The 20,349-nt window shown below is 40.4% G+C and overlaps 1 protein-coding gene across 4 annotated transcripts in view; it reads left to right on the plus strand.

Annotated features, from left to right (window-relative positions):
- Nucleotides 1–20,349, plus strand: part of rap1gap2a (RAP1 GTPase activating protein 2a) — a 105,631-nt gene that overhangs the window by 43,037 nt on the left and 42,245 nt on the right. For 2 of the 4 annotated variants that reach the window (XM_041993924.1, XM_041993926.1), the window contains exon 1: nucleotides 15,669–16,319. The exons of the other annotated variants lie outside the window; for them this stretch is intronic. In XM_041993924.1, coding sequence (XP_041849858.1) covers nucleotides 16,180–16,319 — 140 coding nt within the window. In that variant the 5' untranslated portion in view covers nucleotides 15,669–16,179. Of the gene's footprint in view, nucleotides 1–15,668; nucleotides 16,320–20,349 lie in introns of those variants that run through there. 4 annotated transcript variants of the gene reach the window in all.

Raw genomic sequence — 20,349 nt, forward strand, 5'->3', positions numbered from 1 at the left:
AAAAGCACTTAGTATATAACCATAGCAGTGCTGTATGTGAATGAGTGAATGTGACATTTATGTTTAAGTGCTTTAAATGGTCAACACATGACTAGAAAAATGCTATTAAATTACAGTCCATTCACATAAATGCTGTGTTGTCAAAACTTACACCCAAGACAAATTACGTGACTAGAATTTTAAAAAATAAAATTAGGTAAGGGTAATTTAGGTATATGCCCACCCTAACCCCAATCCCTAACACCACCACCATTATCCTGTTGTACAATACCAATACACTAACCTTAAAGAAAAGTCAGTGTTGCGAAATGCTTAATCTAGACTTAACTTCTGTTATGTCATTTATGACATTTATGCCTCTTAGTTAAGTTTGAGCATTATCTAATTTTACTTTCTTTTTCCTTTTGGTATGCTGTAGATTCAAATGTATATTAGTCACCTTCTATCTATTTGAATAACCAACGGTCTCTGAGCACTGATTGGTCAAATATTGTTGTAGCAATAAGGTATTGTAGACTTGTGGTTCCCAACCTTTTTTCCTTGAGGACCCCCTTCATTCAAATATTCAAAAGCTATGGACCCCCTACCCCACCCCGCACTGAAACTGTGCTTGGTTTTATGCCTTCAAAAGTGAGATTCTCACCATAAATAAGGTATTCTAGCTGAGTCACTTCCTTCAATAGAGCCAAAGTTAAATTAACAGCATAGGGACAATGTGTGGACATTGATTATAATTGCTCTGAACGTTGAAAGCCTCGGGGACCCTCTGTCTGCTTTAGGGGACCCCCTTGGGGATTCTGGACCCCAGGTTGGGTACCACGGTTGTAGATCACAGACTCCCAGCTCATTTCTTGCCTCTCATCTGTAACTCAATCATCCAATTTGACTTGTTATGTGAAGATATGACTGGTTATGACCTGGGGGTCTTGTTACTGTTTGCATCAGCAACATTGAGGTGAACTTATTTACACTGTATTTGTGAAAGGAAGCAGGCCCCCAGTGCATTGATTCCCTCTGCACAGCATGCATTCTGTATTGTACATTGTATTATCTTTTAAAACATTTGCACCAATCTGCTTTCCACAATCAAGTCCAGAGCAGTCCTCACCACAGAGCCAGCCTTCGTTATTGTGTGTTGTTTTGTTCAGTCACTGGCGTTAATGATGTTGCCTCAACAAATGATCACACTCTCCACCACAGGCTGATAGGAGATGTGGAACATCTTGCTGCAAATATTGGAGAAAGATTTTTATATTCTTTCATCCATGAATGTAGGGTTTCATTTCTTCCATGTCTACATCAAGAACATTTCTCAAAGCTAATCTTGGACTTGTAGGTGCTTTAATATATTCATTTTACAAGTGTAACTATCATAACATGCTTCATGTTTTCCAAAAACACAAGCAGCAAAAACTTAAAAAAGAGGGAAAGAAAGATTTTTATATAACGTGACAAGCCCCCTTCATTCCCCCGCTCTAATACCTGGGTCAGCTATAGATGGGAGAGACAAAGCAAAGCCAGGTATTAGATTTCATAACAATAAGCAAAATATAATCCTTGATTGATTTTTCAGGTTGTCTGGCAGCTTTTTTCTAAAGCAGTCATTCATTTAGCCTTTTAAGAACCATGACATTTAAAAAAGTAATTCACCCAGCAATGTCAGAAAAATACAAAACAAACTCCTCACTTTGAACTCAATGTGTTAAAGGAAATCATTCAAAAGCACCATTATTTTATAGGCTTACATGTCAAGTTTATATTATTGATGTGAATTATAGTTTTGAAGATTTAGACCATTTTAAAATTTTCTGTGCTGTAGGCAAATACCCTGTTTCATTTACTGCACAGTGTTTAAAAATATGTCAGTATTCTTACTCTGTTGTGCTGTGCAGTTAAACAACAGCACTGAGGTTGAGTTGAATATGTTGCTCTCAAATTAAAATGCATTTTTCATCCTTTCTTAGCAATTTTAACTTTGCATGATTCACCACAGAGCTTCCCATGTCACTTAACATGATTTACACTTATGGTCACATGTTTGTCTCTATCAGTGTGTCTATGTAATTCTATATATAACTCACTCTGTTCCCCTACATGAAAAGAAGAGTAAACTTATATTAAAGTAATAATTCATAACCTTTTATGGTTTGTTTTGCTGCTCTGACACTGATATGGCATAACAGTGATTCATGAAGCTGTTACATTCAAACACAGCTGTCAAGCAGGTCTGGGAAAATCCTTTATCACACAGCTGATGAGTCATTTTATGTTGCCTACTAAGGAAATGGTTATTTCGCCTGAGCAGCTCCTACCAGACACGTAGGAGCGCCACCCAGAGACACTCTAATTGTGTTAGAACCAAGACTAAAGAAACTGCTCAAGTGAGCCAAGACAAGCAAGTTTGTTTTTGTCCTTTTTGATTACTTGTGGACTTGTAATCAAATGTGCAGATTAGTGTTGTACAAAAAAAAACAACATAGTCTGAACGTTGTAGGAAAAGAAATCATTTTTTAATTCTTTGTTTGTGTGCATCCGTATCTGTTCTTCCTGAAGTTGTAAAATCTTTAAAACCAGTCGCAAAAATCTATTCAGAATTTGTCTCTTATAGTTAAAACTGGACACTGTAATTATTAGTGATAGTTAGCAGGGTAATAATAAATGCAGATTAGTCCAAAATGTGCATAATTGTGTAACAGTAACCAGGACTTGTTTTGGGAGTAACAAGCAATTAATGAGTAATATAACCCAGTATTTCCCGTTTTAGATACTGGGTTACATTACAGCCCTTTACTGTTATCTTCAGCCTGAAATTAACTGCTCATTAACATCCTTGATGACAACCAGTCGAGAAGGTCATTTTATTTGAATCAGGTGTGTTGAAGCAGGCAAAACATCTTAAACATACAGGGCTAGAGGAACATTGATAATGAGTAACTGATCTCTCTGCAAAAATGAACTCTGTGCACTAACATTACTCATTATCACTCAGCTGCTTGAGGCCAGCATTGCAGAAGTTAAGTCTCCCCTGAATTAAGTTTGCTCATCAGGTTATTTTCTGCCTCTAAATCCAGCATTTCCTCAGGAGCAGAGCACCACTTTTCACATACCTATCTGCGTTAAACCAGTCATGGCTTTAAAGCAGCAACCTACTGCACTCACTGTCGGTGAGTGAGTGAGTGTGGGCAGCTGTTTGAGAGAAAAATATTGCTTCACACTGGTAAATTACAGCCCTCTACTGTTATTAATTAACTCACATTAACTGTTCATTTGCAAGTGATTGTAAGAGATTGTCTGCAATTATTCTAAAATAAAGGAAGACAAAGTACAATAAATGTACAGTAAACTGCAGCAGCTCATTATAGTAAAGCTGTCATTTCAGATGTGAGTTGTATAATTTTATAGCAAATTTTTTTGTGACATATTTAAGTTCTGAGGAATTTGAAATTATTATTAATCTTTATTTAACCAGGAAATGATCCATTGAGATTAAAAAATCTCTTTTAGGATGTCCTGGCTGTCCAAGATGACTCAACAGTACAGACAAAATGCAGAGTACAAACAAATGTAAGACATTGAACAGTTATGCAACAAAATCACCAATATTTACAAACACTTCAAGCATAAAATCTGAAGACATTGTGATTAGTTATCGAATAGAAAAAGGATCCAACACAACTACACGATACAAGTACAGCTAGAAATCTTTTGTTTAAAACTTAAAATAGGGATGAGACCAGGGCCTGAAAAAGGAAATAATAGACACAGACAACTTTTCCTAACAAGATTAGCTAATTGTTGCCATGTTATAGTGTTTGTTGAGAATTTAGAAAAGAAATGAAAATATCAACATATTTTTTAATATGAGTTATTTCAACTCATCTCTTCGATGTTAACGTTCCTTTAAACATACAGCATATAACACTTAACACCACTGCTGCTAATTTTAGCTGAATGAGCAACTTCAAGAGGCCACTGCTGACCTGACTGCACTCACACATTTGTTTTAAGTGTTAAATTACATGTAAGCAAAAAGAGGAACTCTAGGATTACATTAATTATTGGACGTTTTTATGAATTTATGTTAACTTCAAGCAGCTTCAGAAAACCATGAACACAGCTACATCCACACTTTTACTGTTGAGTGTTGTTGTTTATGTACAACTATTCTTTTGTAGATGTGCACTTACTGGGCAGCTTATTGATTACACCAATTCAGTACCCGGCTGGACTCCAGCAGGAAATATTTCTCAGAGATTTCGCTCCATATTGACATGGACCAAATGATGAGAATCTTCCATTCTGCAACACCCCAAAGCTGCTCTATTAGATTAAGATCTGGTGACTGTGGAGAACAGAAATCCAACATGAATCAAACCAAAACCTTGAAACCATGATCATTTTTGCCTCAGTTTACCATTTTTAGCTGAGGAGTAGCAGCATGCGTGGTCTTCTGCTGCTGTAGCCAAAATGCTCAGGACATGATGTGCGTTCAGAGATGGATTTCTAGATACCGTGGTTGTAACCAGTGGTTACTCAAGTTACTGTTGCCTTTTTATCATCTCAAAGCAGTCAGCCCATTCTTCACTGACCTTTGACAAGGAATTCTGTTCCAGACACCTGCTGCTCACTTGATATTTTCTCTTTTCACTGGATATTTTCTCTTTTTCATATCATTTCATTTTTTTCTTTTTCATATCATGCACGCTGGAGATGGTTGTGCATAAAAATCCCAGTAGATCAGCAGCTTCTAACACACTGAGAGCAGGCCGCCTGGCACCAACAACCATGTTACATTCAAACTCTCTTTCTTCCCCATTCAGATGCTTGTTTGAAAGTTAAGCAAGTAGCCTTGATCGTGTCTACATGCCTAAAAGTACTGAGTTGCTACCATGTGATTGTCTGATTAAATATTTGTGTTAAGAAGCAATTAAACCTAACAAAGTACCCAGTAATTGTAGCACTTAATGCATGAATATTTAGCAGTATTTTAGTCAGGCTGTTTATTGTTCTTTAGAAAATGAGTCTAGTGTATAGTGGAAGCCTGTAATGTACAGAGCAGGAAAGCACATAGAGAGCACAGATAAAGACGGGGTGAGAAATGATGTGACACTAAGAGGCAAATAGGTGTGGATGAGAGGCATTGACTCTAAACGGATGGAGCCAATCAGTTCCAGATAACTGATTATCTAAACAGAACATTATCTGTGATGAAATATTCAGCTGTAATGATTACATTTTGATTACTTACTGCCAATATCTAATGACTACATGAATTAAAGAAGATTTTTTTTTTCATTCTGCATCCAAACAGTGCTACTAGGAGCTCCATTAAATTTTTCTTTTTCTTTTCTGAAAATACATGTCCTACCATTCAGAATTTTTTTTTTGTTGTTGTTGTTTTTCTTCTTGTTCTTCTTGTTTTGTTTTTTTTAGAAGTCATCTGTGTGGTTACTGTATTCCCAACACAACAGTTGTTGGGTGTTTTTGCAGTCTGTTATTGGCTGTGCAGTCCTGTAGATAAGAAGAATTTGGAGAGTGAGAGTGGGGGTGGGGATGGAGGAAATTGTGAAGAGAGGAAAAAAAGAGAGGTTAATGGAAAATTACAACGATGACAGAATGTGAGAGACAAGTCATATGGTGACAGATAGGGACAAGAGCCCCATGAAGAGATGAAGTGTTGTTATAAAGATGAAGAAGACAAAGAGGAAAAAGAAATGTGAGAACCAACATAAATAGAGATTTAATGTTTTACCCAATCTTTGTACATAATGTCCTTTCAGTTAAAATCCAGACTTTTACAACACTAAATCAAAAATAAACACACAATTTTAGCTTTTTTTTTTTTAGTGCATGCTACACCTTGTAGCATCATGTTTGATGAACTGATGGAATGAAAACATCTGCCCTGTGTACTAGTGCATATGTTCACTGATTTGCTACTTACTTGAGAGTAGATAATTATTCTATATATTTTGCTATTTTTCCCTCAGTTATAATATGAGCCTGAGAACATGTCTTAGATACAAGGCTTTTCATGCCACAAAATAATCACATTTGCTTCTTTGTTGGAAATAAAGTCACATTTTTCTGTTTTGACTTCCATCTACACTATACTGGTCTGTTGTTCTATACACAGACATCAGCACAGACAACATGTCATTCCAGGCTTCATTCCTATTGGTTGATTAGGAAACGTAGGCCATAGCAACAATATTGTTGCAGGATGCCATCCATCCATCCATCCATCCATCCATCTTCTTTAACTCATCTAAGTTTGGGTTGAAGGGATGTATAAGCAAGGATGCCCAGACTTCTCTTTCCCCAGCCACTTTGGCTCAGTACTCGGAGGAATGCAATGTTTGATTTTTTTGTTGTTGTTTTCTTTTTTCCCTTCCTGCATGACTAAGGAACATGAACATAGCAGGAACAGCCCCCTGTTTAAATATACTGTGACTTTTTGTTATTTAAACCTACATGCCAAGAAGAAAAAACACAAACTGGTGGATGCCCACTATTCTTCTCCTTTGTTTCTGTTGCGTTCTTTGTTTTAATTTAAGAAGGGTATTGCACCACTAAGACATCCCGCTATTATGTTGCCAACACATCTGTCACTATTCAGCTTATACCATGTCTACCGGGTAAGGGTACATGTTGGATGTGGAAACAGAGCAGAGGTCAGGGTTAATAGGGTCTTCTCCTTGTGGGAAGTTGCCTGTTCACCTCACCAGGGAGGCATCCAAGGGGTATGCGCCAACTCATCTGGCTTTTCCAAATGCAAAGAATTAGTGGCTGTACTCTGAGACCCTCCTTGGTGACCAAGCTTCTCACCCTCTCCCTAAGAGAGGAAACTCTCTTTGGCTGCTTGCAATCTTAGTCTTTTAATCACTAACTACACCTCGAGACCATATATGAGGGTAATAGCATAGGCCCTTTCCAGGACCCCATTGAGAACTGGAACCACAGGAGGAGCATCCCTTTCCAGGATCCCTTCGAAAATGGAACCAGAGGCAAAGAAGAAGCGTCATGCTCATGGCACCCCTCTCAAAGACTAGAGGCAAAGCAGGAGCGTCCCTTTCTGGGACCCCCTCCAGAGCAAGAACCAAAGGCAGAAGAACATCCCTTTCCAAAACCACTTAAAAGACAGGAGCCAGATCAGGGTTGAGACGCAGATTGTGCTGGAGAGGACCTGGGTACCGGTGTGAGACACTGAAGTGCCTAAGGGTTTCAAGTTTCAAATTGTTTATTTGTCACGTGCTGCAAGGCAGTGAAATGCAGGCATACATGTATCAGAAGCTGTGCACATCCATTTACCACTAGTAAAAAAAAAAACAAAAAACAAAAAAACATCTTAAACTAAAAAGACTAAAAAAAAAAATATAAGCGACAGTGCAGCGAATATATATTTATATATATATATATATATATATATATATATATATATAAATTATATATATATACACACACACACACATACACACAATATTTACAACATAAACAGAAGTGCAAAATATACCTTGGTAAAGTCACATGAGTACATGACTGTTTTCCAGCAGAAGATAAGACACTGTACCAGTGTCACTACAGAGCAGGTTTCACAGCCCTCATGGCCTGAGGGAAGAAGCTCCTCTTGAGTCTCTGTGTTCGCCTTAATGAGCCTTAGGCGCCGGTCAGAGCACAGCCACTCAAACAGACCGTTAGGATAATGAGGGTCTCTCTTGATCCTGTTCACTCTGGCTGTTATCCTCCAGTGTAGAACATCCTTTTGTTTTTTTCATTGAAACTCTGAACTTCCTTAGTTGTCTGAGGTGAAAAAGGTGCTGCCTCGCCTTCTTCCCCTGGCTGTCTATGTGAAGAGTCCAGGATAGATCATCGGTGATGTGCACACCCAGGTACTTGAAGCTGCACACCCTCTCCACCAGAGTTCCTCTGCTGTCTCCTCCCATAGTCAATAATTATCTCCTCAGTGTTGTCTACATTTAGAGGGAGATTGTTAGCATGGCACCACTCTGCCAGTTTCTCCACCTCCTCTGTATACGCCCGCTCATCATTCTCGTTGATGCAACCAACCACCACAGTGTTATCCACGAACTTCACTATGATGTTGGAACTGTCCATGGCCACAGTCATGAGTGTACAGGGAGAAGAGCAGAGGGTTGATGATGCTGCCCCGTGGAGATCCAGTGTTAAGGGTTTGGGGACTGGAGATGTGCCTGCACACCCACACCACCTGAGTTCTGTTTAACAGGAAGTCCAGGATCCAGGTACACAGGGTAGAGTTCAGCCTCAGGATGAGCAGCTTGGAGTGGAGCGTGGTGGGGACTATAGTGTTGAAAGCAGAACGAAAGTCAATGAACAGCATCCTTACATAGTCACCTGTACACTTCCAGGGGGGTGATCCGTGGATCCATTTGGCTTGTAAGCGAACTGAAGTGGGTCCAGAGATTAAGGGAGGGAGGCACAGATGTGAGGTACCTGGCCATGGGACGCTGCCGTATTGGAGAGGACCTGGGCGCCGCCATTGGACTCTGGACTGCTGGAGAAAACACAGGAGGGCGACTGTTGCTCAGGAGACGCCGTGTGGGGACATAGCCTTCTGACTTGATTCCTCCTGCAGCACTTGCGTGGTTGCAGAAGAATTGACTGATGCTTCGTTTGCATAGAACTGGATGTTAGGTGTCAAACCCCACTTCCTTGATAACCACAACACCAGAACCCTCAGATAAAGGAGAGCTGGGCAGTGTGGAAATGGAAGAGCCAGGCAGGATGTTATTGAGCTGGAGGTTGGTGGACCTGGAACTTGAGGTTTGGACGCTGACTTCTGGGAAATGCATGTACTTGGGGCTGGTTGACTGGCAGGCTTCAAATAGGGTATTACCCCAAACCTCAAACCAAAATAATAGAATCAAACTAAACTGAAACAGTTAACGCAATGATGACATGGCAGAGAATAAAAGAAGCCAATGGGTATTTAAACACTGAGAAGCAGAATTAACTAAAGGAGGAGCAGGTGGAGCTATTAGCAAAGCAATACCAGGTCTGTACTGAACAGGAAGTAAAGAGAACAGATTATATGTGGCTCTACAAAATAAGACAAGAAACCAAAACACAAGACTCAGCACAGCAGTGTTTCACATCCTTTTTCTCTACACAAATGTAAAGGAGCAATGGAAAGCAATGGGAAGGTTGGTTTCCTTTGCTATTTTTAATTTGCATTTAAAAGAGGGAATAAGACATGATGAATAGAAATTATAAGGTTTGAAGAAAATCTTCCCCAAAACAAATGTATTTACTCTTTTAAGGTGATTTTGAATCTTTACTCAAAAAACAAGCAGGGTAAGTCTCCTCTTGCTAACTACTCACATTGAGCCACCCAGATATATCTGTTGCAGTGTCCATCATATAACATGATCTCACTAAAAATAACCTTACCAAAATGAAACCAGCAGCAAGAAAATCAGGGAACGATTTTTTTTTCTCATCATGTAAGTACTAACAGAACAAAGAAAATCACATTAAATAAACCTGTCACAGACACACAACAAGAAAATAAATCACGTCAATATTTGACACTTCAGAGGCTCATTGCAAAGCATTATATGCTGTTCAGACAGCCCTAAGTGTAGCATTTAAATGTATTGCACACAGACTTGCTTCAAAAAAGGAACTGAAAGTCACTGCAATCAATTTCAACTTGCTCTCTCTCTCTCTCTCTCTCTCTCTCTCTCTCTCGCTCTTCTCTCTCGCTCTCTCTCTCTCTCTCTCTCTCTCTCTCTCTCTCTCTCTCTCTATATATATATATATATATATATATATATATATATATATCCAGAGGATCTGTGTGCCGTGATGAAAGATGGCATTTCTTTGTATTTTCTCTGAGGGATGATTGATTAATTTCTATGACAACTTGGCATTTCAGGGTTAATCTTGTATTTATGGCATGTTTGTCATCTCAGTTAAAACTGTGCCACTGACAGAAACTGTATGGTGGAGCTGAATTTGTGAAGATACACATCTGCAGTTTGACATCTGCAACAGAGCACACACACACATATGATACAGACTGCAAGTGGGGATTTTATGTGTGTGTGTGTGTGTGTGTGTGTGTGTGTGTGTGTGTGTGTGTGTGTGTGTGTGTGTGTGGGTGGTTGGGGATTACTCTGCGCCCCCTGTGAAGGTCAATTTTTTATTTTCCTCAGCAGGCCTGTATCTTGGTCAAGCACTTTGTTTTCCAGTGTGTGTATGTGTGCATTAGTGTGTGTGGTCATGCAGGTGAATAAAAAGCAAACCTTTAAAGAGGGGTGATATTGGTAGACTGGCATCTGCTTATTTGCAAGACACTTTAGGAGCTGTGAAGTGACAGGAAAGGCTGCTTGGCACAAGTAAGTGACACATGTGTTTGCAACAAGAAGACAGAGATATAGAGTGAGGGTGAGAGAAAGAGAGAAAGTTCATATCTGTGAATGCAGATATTGTCTGCAACACAGAACGTTCAAGCACCATATGTTTTCGAATTTTGTTTTGAAACTGCCGTGCTGTTCTGGTTCAAGCTGTGCAGTGGCTTTAATTTCAATGATGCAAAACAACAAAAATGAAAGTTTACCTTGTTTTCAGGTTATCCAAAATAACAAATGGATACAACTGTTGCTCTGGGTTGTATCTAGAGCTTAAATACCCTTGGGGGTTGTTTTAAAAGGCACTGTTCAGTCAAGACTCCCAGTAACTCATATTAACAAATATGTTTCATCATCTGCTGGAAAGATTTTCACACTGGCACCATTTGGTTTGCTTTAACTGTATCCTGGCCCGCTTCCAAGAATAGTGTGGCTTCGTTGGAGTAGTGTGAACACTCATTTGCACTCTGGCGAAGACCAAAGAAGTAAACTGGTATTGGTTCATTTGCAAGTGAACCCTACAGCAGGTCCCTTACTGTGTGAAAGCAAGTGGACCATTCAATGATCCAAAGAGAGCTAGTGATGTAGAATGTGTTGTAGAGGAACATGCTGCAAAGCTTGCTGCCTCCCCTGCTGCTCATACTGGACAGCTTCTAGTAAAAACCGCATTAGGTTTGAACACCAAATAAAAAAAAAAAAAAATACAAGATTGCATAAATTTGGTTTACTTGCTGTGAACGAGCTGTTTTCAGTCTTGGTCAATCAGTGAGCCAAGTTTTTTGTCTTCCAGTGTTTTGTTCTTCATGGTCAGTGGTGGTTTTGGGAAATTTCACCCTTAGTAATCAGTTGTAACAGCATGACGTTGTACAGGTGATTTGGTTCGCTTGAGTAAAATGCAGTGTGAAAACAAGTCAAACCAAAGAAAAGCGTGATATTTCTTTGCATTCTTCATCCAATCGAACTGAGTCCGATGGACTATCCTTGTGTGAATGTGCCCCAACTTTCATCTGATTGTTGAGTACTTTGTAGGTTCATGCAACACAAAAAAAACAACAACTGTGACACCTGTCTGTGTGTGTTTATTCTTATGGCATTAAAAGGACAAAATTATAATCCCCATAATTTAAAGTGTTTCTGAGATCTGTTTAACTATGAGAGTTAAGTTGTTTATGGTTAGGTTTGGGTAAGGTTTTCAGTTGTGATTGTAGGGCTAAGATAAGAAGCTAGAGAACGCATTGTGTCAATAGCATGTCCCTCTAAAGATACTAAGAAAAATTGTGTGTGTGTGAGAAGGAGAGAGTGAGAGAGAAAGAGGGGGGGTTGAAAGAGTGTTTGTGTATTTAGAACTGACTCGATACAGGTGTGTCATCACTCTTCATCCCAATGACGCACAATAGGACCCTGGTGGAATGGCATGTTTGTGTTAGTAGATATAAGCTACATGTATGTGCTTCATGTGTTTGTAACAGTCTGTCCCCAGAGGCTGTTTGATAGTCCAGTTGGCTGTGAGCTTATTTGTTTGGCACAACAACGTTCTTGGGAAAATATTCAGGTGGCTTCAAGCGTGGCAGTTTGCTGATTGTATCAATCAAAAAGTCCCACATGGCAGTTTTTGAAAGCAAGTTCCAGAAAAGATTATTATTATCCATAATCCACGAGGTCTTGTTTTTTTGTATGTCAAGAAGACAGAGCCTTTGGGCTTCTTCAGGCAGATCCTCTGGCAGCTGTGTGGTTGCTATGGTGCCTATCATACACAGAAAAAGCTATATATGAGGACAGAGAGCTGGCTTCCACTTAATTGCTGTGTTTATTGCTGCTGTTTTCTCAGCTTAATCTATTCCCTGGCTGCTGTCAGACAATTACCGAAGCATCTCATCAACTCAGATGTCTTTGTTCCTTGTCTGGAATGATGCACTTTTGTAATTATGTTCTGTACAATGAGCCTGAGACACTATTTTAGTTAGAGAACAACATTCACCTTTTTATTATTATGTCCATGCACTCTCACCCAGACAAGCTGCACCAGATGTGCAGTATGAATCACCATGCTTTTCTGCTGCCTCAGCCTTTCATGTAGCTTGTGTAGTTTTATGTTTGTGTCCTTGTCTGTCTGCAAACTTCTTTCAATGCTGCAACGTGACCTCTGATTCTGCACAAGCTCTTTGTTGCTGTCTGAAAATGTTTCATTGGACAATGTTTCATATTCCAGCCAAACAGGAAAATCAATTCAACATGAACTCATTAGAAAATGGGAAAGTCAATGCAAAAGAAGCCTGATGGTAAAGCTGATTAATGAGGCACATAAAAGGCAACAAATCAGAGCATCATTACAGTGATCATCTAATCAATAGCACTGAGGCCCTATATTGCATATGACATGTGGAAGATATTCACATTTCAAACAATATTTGTTCTGTTTTTAATTTTGTTTATTATGTTTTTCTATATTAACGAATACGAATACAAGATCATAATTAATCTTTCTTTATTCTTTAGATCATCATTCATATCCAGATAGTTCATCATTATGTAAAGTGTTGCATCGTCATGGTTAATGCTGCACAGAAACAAATATGTAAAGTATAAATATATCACCCCTCCCCACTAGTTCAAGTACACATGAGCTGGTGGAAAATGACAAATATATTAATTTCATGCATGTTAATTTCCCACTTTACAAAGTTATGTGTTTAAAATATTTACAGTTCTTTGAAATTTTTTTAACCCATGCTCCATTTCCTCTTATATTGTCAGGAAAACACTGTTTACAGAGTATGTGTAGACAGCTCTGGTTTATCTTTTGCATTGGGTAGTTTTGTTTAACACTTGAGTGGTTCATAGATCAGTGATGAGTGGCATAAAAGGAAAAAGGTCCTTGATGTACAAATGTACAAGGACTGAATTGATAATCAGGGAAAAATCAACAAAAGACCCTTGGAAAGTCTGGAAAATTATTTTTCAGGATTATTTTAAAATGACAAGAAACTGAATAAATGGAACTGGACACGAAAGACAGTTAACTTTATTATGCTGCAGATTTTGAAATTGCAGCATAACAACATAGTGAACTAGTAAAATATAATGGCCTTCTCATGCAGGGACTCCCAGATTTACTTTCATCAAATAGATTGTGTAATCTGGCTAAAAATTCTCCTCAAATTAAAGCAATAAAACCAGAATGAACATTGGTCCAATTTTCCAGCAATAGCAATGGGCTCAAAGCTTGCTGTATCGTGCTGAACAAATTTGCTCTGCCAAGGGGAGGCCTATGGGTAAAGCTTCTCTTGATAATCTTATTTATTTATTTACTTTTAATCACAGAATCCTTGTGATCTTGCTGGACCTGACCGAAGGGGACAGAAAAAGATGGAAAATAGCAAAATAAAGCAAAAGGGAAAGAAGAAAGAAGACAAAAAACATCACAGACAGAAGGAAATGACCCTTCAATCCACATCATCACCAGACAACAAACTGTTACACCTGTACATGAACACACCAGAAAATTTCCTACAACTTTTACAAAAAAACAGAGCTGCTAGTCATTAAGAGTTTTTAAATAATAACCAAATCAAAAAGTCATATCATGAAAGTAGCACAACAATAACCAGATACAAACTCACTGGAAAAAAAAAAATTATCTCTTAATATATAAACCCACTGGGCAACTCAGTGACTGTGTCAGAATGCAGAGCATGAGGAATAAGGAGTGATCAGTGATGAGGAGTGGTGAGTGAGGTCATACAAATGAGACCACGCCTCTACCGGGGTCAGAGTCAGACCAGGGCAGCCCAGAGACCCGGGCCCCCAGCAGCAGCCCCGGAGCACTAACTCCCCCCCCCCCCCCCCCCCCCCCCCCCCCCAACCCCCAAAGGCAGAGGGACTGCACCTTGCCCGGGAGAACCAGGCCCCCCACAGACAATCACCTGGCTTAGGCCAGCACACACCCCAATGTTCCAGCCGCTCACCCCGGGAACCAGGGCACCATCGACCCTCTCCCCCCACCCTCCACCTACTCCAATCTCCACCCCATATAGCCCCACACTCACACCCTCCCCTGTGCACACAAGCACTCACTATCACACGTCACGTCACGTCACGTCACGTCACGTCACGTCACGTCACGTCACACATAACCCACCCACCATGCCCCGTGGGGGACACCCCAGGCGGACCAGAGGAAGGCTAGCCCCGAGCCCCAAGTTTTGGTGTCTAAGTGCAATTGAAATTGAGAGGTGAGCTGCCATGGCGTGCACACCTCCCAAATCCCTACGTGTGTGTGTGTGTGTGTGTGTGTGTGTATGTGTGTGACAGAGAGAGTGGGAAAGAAGAGGGGTCTGGGGATGTATGTTCAGAGGGAAGCGAACTTCGCTCTGGATGTTGAGCCTCTAGTGGCATTAGGCACCCCTCTCCACGGAAGGTCTCCCAGGGCAAGACAGGCCAGGAGAGTCCGCCCCCCACGACCGGGCCATACAGGGACCGCAGCCAATGAGCCTCCACTGAGCCCAGAAGGTTGCAGCTATGAATTCACTCACTCACCCACAACCGGTGGGTTAGTTGGCTCAACAAAGAACAACAGGTGGCCACAGATGACGAGAGAACACTTAAGATCATTATATTCTGAGAGGATGATGTTTTCTCTCTGTTTGCTGAAGTGAAACAACAAGAAAAGGAAATGGTTTCAGGCTGGAGTTGGAGAGTAACACTAGCATAACCGTGGATATTTAGTAGAGGAATACAAGGCAAGCAGACAGCTTATTAATGGAATGAGTAAAAATAGAGATAAACTGGAGAACAGATGTAGCCAATAGAATAATAGGAGTCACATAGCAACAAAAACAATGTGATATTTGTGTGTGTGTGTAAAATTAAAATATTTTTCCTTTAATTTTGTTTGAGGCTAAATTACATTTCTGATTTCCTTGGCAACATCACAGCAGGCTGATAAGCTTGTTTGAATTAAGATTTCACACCATGGGATGTGTGTAACAGTGTGTACATGTGTGTAATTAAGGGTGGGGGATAGTAGGCTTGTGTCCAGGACTGATATCATGAATATCATAGATTGAACAAGGTCAGAAAGATTAATGTGTAATTATTAACAAAAGTAGAAACAAGGACAGGCAGAGCTGGGAGGAACCATTCTAAATAGGAGGAGCAGGAGGAGGTACCTTATTCTCTCCAGCCTATTAGATGAAGGAAGGAGGGGCTCAGATGTCAGGAAGGAGGGAGCAGAGCGGCAGCAGACACAGAGGGAGAAGAAGCACAGCATGTTAGGAGGAGGGAGAGGTGAGAAGGTAGAGGTAGGCAGACACAGAGATGCAGTGCTACAGTGAGAGTGTCCGCGAGGCTGCAGCTCTTCATCCTCTCATCAAGGACCATGATGTGCTTGGGAGCTGTGCTGTGCATATTCACCGCAGGAGCAGGGAATGCAGATAGGAGTTCACCTTGAGCCGGAGTCCAGCAGTGGCTCACTGGACCTTTTTTGGACTACAAATAACGCATACTGGTCCTGCAGGTAGAGGCAACTGAGATTTAATTAGATCCGACAATCTGAGTCTGTAACTTTTGGATTGTTGCTGACTTCCACTAGGAGGTCTGAATTGAAAAAGCTGTATATTTTGGCAGAGAACTGTCTGTTGTCTTCAAATCTAAACAGTGATATCCATCACTCACGCTGGAATCCCGCAAAGCCAAGCAGGTCCTGCAGCCCAGGAACCCTGGAGCCAGCTTGACCTTAGACCGACTGTCGCCTGAACCCCTCTTGGCACCAGCAGAAGCATCCAGCATGCCTCAGACCAGAGGACGGTACCACAACAAAAAAGCTGGCATCCGGGCTGCTGTCATCCTGATCGGACTCCTGCACAAGTCTCGCAAAGCCAAGGAAAAGGAGAAGGAGAGGGAGAGAGAGAGAGAGGAGAGCGAAGGGTGGGTAAAGTTTGTGCCAATGTGTTGATGAGAGACAAGCAGACACTCTGCAGTGCAGTGTGGAGCCTGGATTGTGAAGAAAACTTTACTAGCTTGTAACATCTTTGTTATTCAAGAAACCAGGAGCACTTTGAGTTTTTAATGGTTCAGTGACTTTGCATCTGCAGCTTTATTTTAGGTCAGTTTCATTAGAGGGAGCTTGTGTGAGTGTGTTTTGAGTGAGTGTGTCCACACTCTCTTTGACCACACTTGTGTGTATCTGGGTCAGTAGAAATGACACACAGGGAACAGAGAGAAACGCATTGAGGACTTGCAGTGAATAGAGGTGAGTCCTGAGTGCTTTTCAAGAGCCGACGAGAGAGATTGAGAGAATGAAAGAAATAAAGCTGCAGTGCAGAGAAAGTGGAACATGCCGGAAAAAAAAATATGTTTTTCAATCTTACTTCTTTCTTTGAGTCTCTATGTCCAGGCTTTAAGAGTTTAAGCTATACAAGCATTAGTGGGCACTTGTTGATGCCTGTGGTGCTAAAGTTACTGCTTATCCATTTAGCACAAGGACAGCATGAGCGCACATTTGCAGGCTGAGTTTAGTAGCAAAATGTAGTACAGAGAGAATATCCTAACATTTAACTGTTAAGGTCTGTATATGTGAATGCTTGCTGATCACATTTTTCTGATGAAAAGAAAACCAAACCTACATGATGACTTTTGATACTTGATACTTGGTACATTGATGTTATGCTTCCACAGAAACTGCCACTCCAAGCGTCAATGCAAAGGGACTTTCCTGATGTGTTGTAGCCAGATCGTCTTACCTTTAATACTACTGTAGACTGCGCAGCCAATGAAACCCCTGAGAATATCCCACCTGGTAACAAACAGTGCATGAGGCTGGCTTGATCTAAACTGCCAACACCTCCCCTCACCCTCCTCCTCCTCTTCATCCTCATCTGTAGACCTGTTTGTCAGAGCTAACATTAGCAGCTATGCATGTACAGCAAAACTGGATCCTAAGGAGGCGGCTGCTGGCTGAGTATTCAGTGTTGTCATGGTGCAGGACATACAGTGTCTGAGTTAAGTCTTCGTGTGTGTGTGTGTGTGTGTGTGTGTGTGTGTGTGTGTGTGTGTGTGTGTGTGTGTGTGTGTGTGTGTGTGTGTGTGTGTGTGTGTGTGTGTGTGTGTGTGCTTTGAACATTGCAGCTCTCAATGCACTTTGCCACTTTGTTTTAATAGCTGCAACCAAAATAGACTTCTGTGTGTGTGTAATTTGGTTTAGATGGTGTAAAATGAACTCCTGCAGGCAAAAGTGGATCATCATCCATGCAAATCAGGGGACTGACCCAGACATGTTAGGGTTGATGAAAGCTGCAGGTTTACATGGCAATTCTATTAATTTTTGCTGGAGTATGAAGACCTTTTACATTTTACAATCCAATGTCAGCGTGTCTTTGAACTACGGTCAGGTTTTTTTTTTTTTTAAGATTAGAATAAGAGGCTAGTTTCTTTTTAAGCTCTAGGCAAGATGAACTTGAAAGCAACAGGGCACATACACAGTGATTGTGAAGACAGCAAAGTCAGTGAAGGGCCAACTTCACATGGATTAATGCAGGCATGCCTGTAGGCTGTGGTTGGCTATGTATGCAACAATGCTGCATTGTTCCTCAAAATCCACAAAAACACACACACACAAACAAATTCAGCATGATTTTGAATCTATGTTTTCTTGCCTCTTGAAACAGCTAGTGAACAGTCATGTTTGGCTCAATTGTCCAGAGTACTGCCATTACAACGTTCTACTGCTGTCAATGGGATTACTGTGGCTGGGTCATGAGATGATCCAGACACAATCAGGAATAATTCCGAGGAGTCTTTTTTCAAAGTGCTGGTTATTAAATGCTTGAATGCATCCTTTCAGACATCATGTTTCTTTCCACTACTGACTGTTATCAGAGCAGTCTTTCAGGTGAAGTTGCATACAATGCTTGAAAAGAGGGATTTTTTGAGTTGTTTTGCTACTAGACTTTTTGCCTGATAAAGACTGTAAATTTGCTCTACATTAAGTTGAACATCATTAAGTTTGTTATTTTTATTCAGAAGTTCATACTACCCTCTCTGCATTAATGTCGTTAAACAGTTAATTTATCTCCAGCTGCAGACATCTTTAGTCTGCCTTTGTGTATACCCCATGGTGTGTGTTGCTACATGAGTTTTCTTTTCTATTTTTCTAAATCTGGGTCTTATAGAAGCACATGTGTGGTTATGGTAGCTATGCATGTTATTTTTTCTGGTGTGATTCCTTTGTGTATGTATTTGTGCATGACTGAAAATGAGTATCTTCTTTCCTTAATTTGTAATCACAGCATTCGGTTTCTTATTTACACACAACATTGTCCTCTCTATGATAAAAAGCTTTTAAATATAATTGAAAATATAGCATTTTGCAAAATAGCTGGAGGGACAATACATGTCTAGTATAGTGTCAGAATTGCATGCGTTTAAATTTCTATTGAGAAAAATATGTTCAGTTACTGAAATCATAAATCAACATATTCAACTTCTTACAAACCGCAGCTTGTTCAAGAACATTTTGCCTCCGTTTTGGACACAAAAGTATCCCTTTAATGTCAATTTCCACAACCCGGGGATGAATATGGGTCGGGCCATCGAAGCCATCTGCAGCATCTTGGGTGGGCCTATTGTGGCTGGACCCACTCTTTAGTTTTTATTTTCAATTATTAACATAAATGTAATATCTAAATAATAATAAAGAACTGTATGGCTGGATCGGCAGAAAGGCAGACACAGATGCAGGCGTAAATGTGCAAAACGGTTTTAATCCGGCTTCTCCAGAGTAGTAGCAACAAGACCTACAAAGATCTGAGGAGTACTAGAGGCTTAAGTGTGACTCATTAGGCTGATGAGGAGAAGAGACAGGTGAAGTCTGATGTGATGAGAACAGAGGAATCCTGGGTGATGTAGTCGTAGGACCAGTGATCAGTAGGCTGGTGAAGATGAGCGTACTGGTGGAGGAGGAACAGGCATGACAAGAACACAAAATATGTTTTCTTTATCAAAAAACATTCAGCTCATTAGGTTTTCTGCGGCAGCTCTGTCCAACCTTAGCAGGCCATTTTAAATGGGCCAGTAACTTTTGAATCTGCTAAGCACATCACAGTTCAGAGGTCACCACCAGAAAAAGCATCAGCACCATCAAATCAGTATGCCAGTAGTTAATCCTAATGAGGATTCAGTTCGTGATGAGGGCAAACAAGAAAAGACAATACAATGCCTTTCGAAAGTATTCAGCCCCTGTGGCACTTTTTTTCTTATATTTGTGCAATACAATGTCTCAAGCAGCCCTTTCTTACCTGATTTGTTATTGTGCCATCTTCTTTCTGTTTTGTGATGATTGAATCTAATGGTGCTCTATGGGATTTTGAAGTTTCAGATATTTTTTAAGGCCTGGCCCTGATTTAACTTCTCTACAAGTTTGCTCTTGATCTGTTTGGAGAACTCCTTGGTGTCATTTGCTTGGTGATGCCTCTTATTATTATTGTGGCAGACTCTCTGTGGCTTTTTAGAAGAGGTGCTGCGATCATTAGGGCTCATTCACTTACCATTCTTATGGACAAATTTGTCAGTGAGTCCTACTTAAGAACTTTTACATAGATTGTGGCACCCATGAAAATCTTTTATCCTGAATTTTTTCTTAGCTGAAAAAAAATCACTCAGAATTACTCAGTTTCTCTCAAGAAACATCCCTCCATAAATGACCAAGTCACCTGCGACTCCCAGAACCACCTGCTGAATATGGTTTTTAACAATTAAAATTTACCATAACAGTGTCTTTTTATTAAAACTGATGATTAGTTTTACTAGGAGATGCCCTGACCTGCTAGTTGATAACACCGCTGACCAACCTTCAAGAGGTTTTATTTCATCAGATGAACCAGTCCATGCTTCATCAGCGCATCACATCTTAAAACGAAGCTGGATGTGTTTGGACACAGCAGGTGTCTACAGTGTACCA

Source organism: Melanotaenia boesemani, chromosome 9 (genome assembly GCF_017639745.1).
Source record: "Melanotaenia boesemani isolate fMelBoe1 chromosome 9, fMelBoe1.pri, whole genome shotgun sequence".
Taxonomy (NCBI): domain Eukaryota; kingdom Metazoa; phylum Chordata; class Actinopteri; order Atheriniformes; family Melanotaeniidae; genus Melanotaenia; species Melanotaenia boesemani.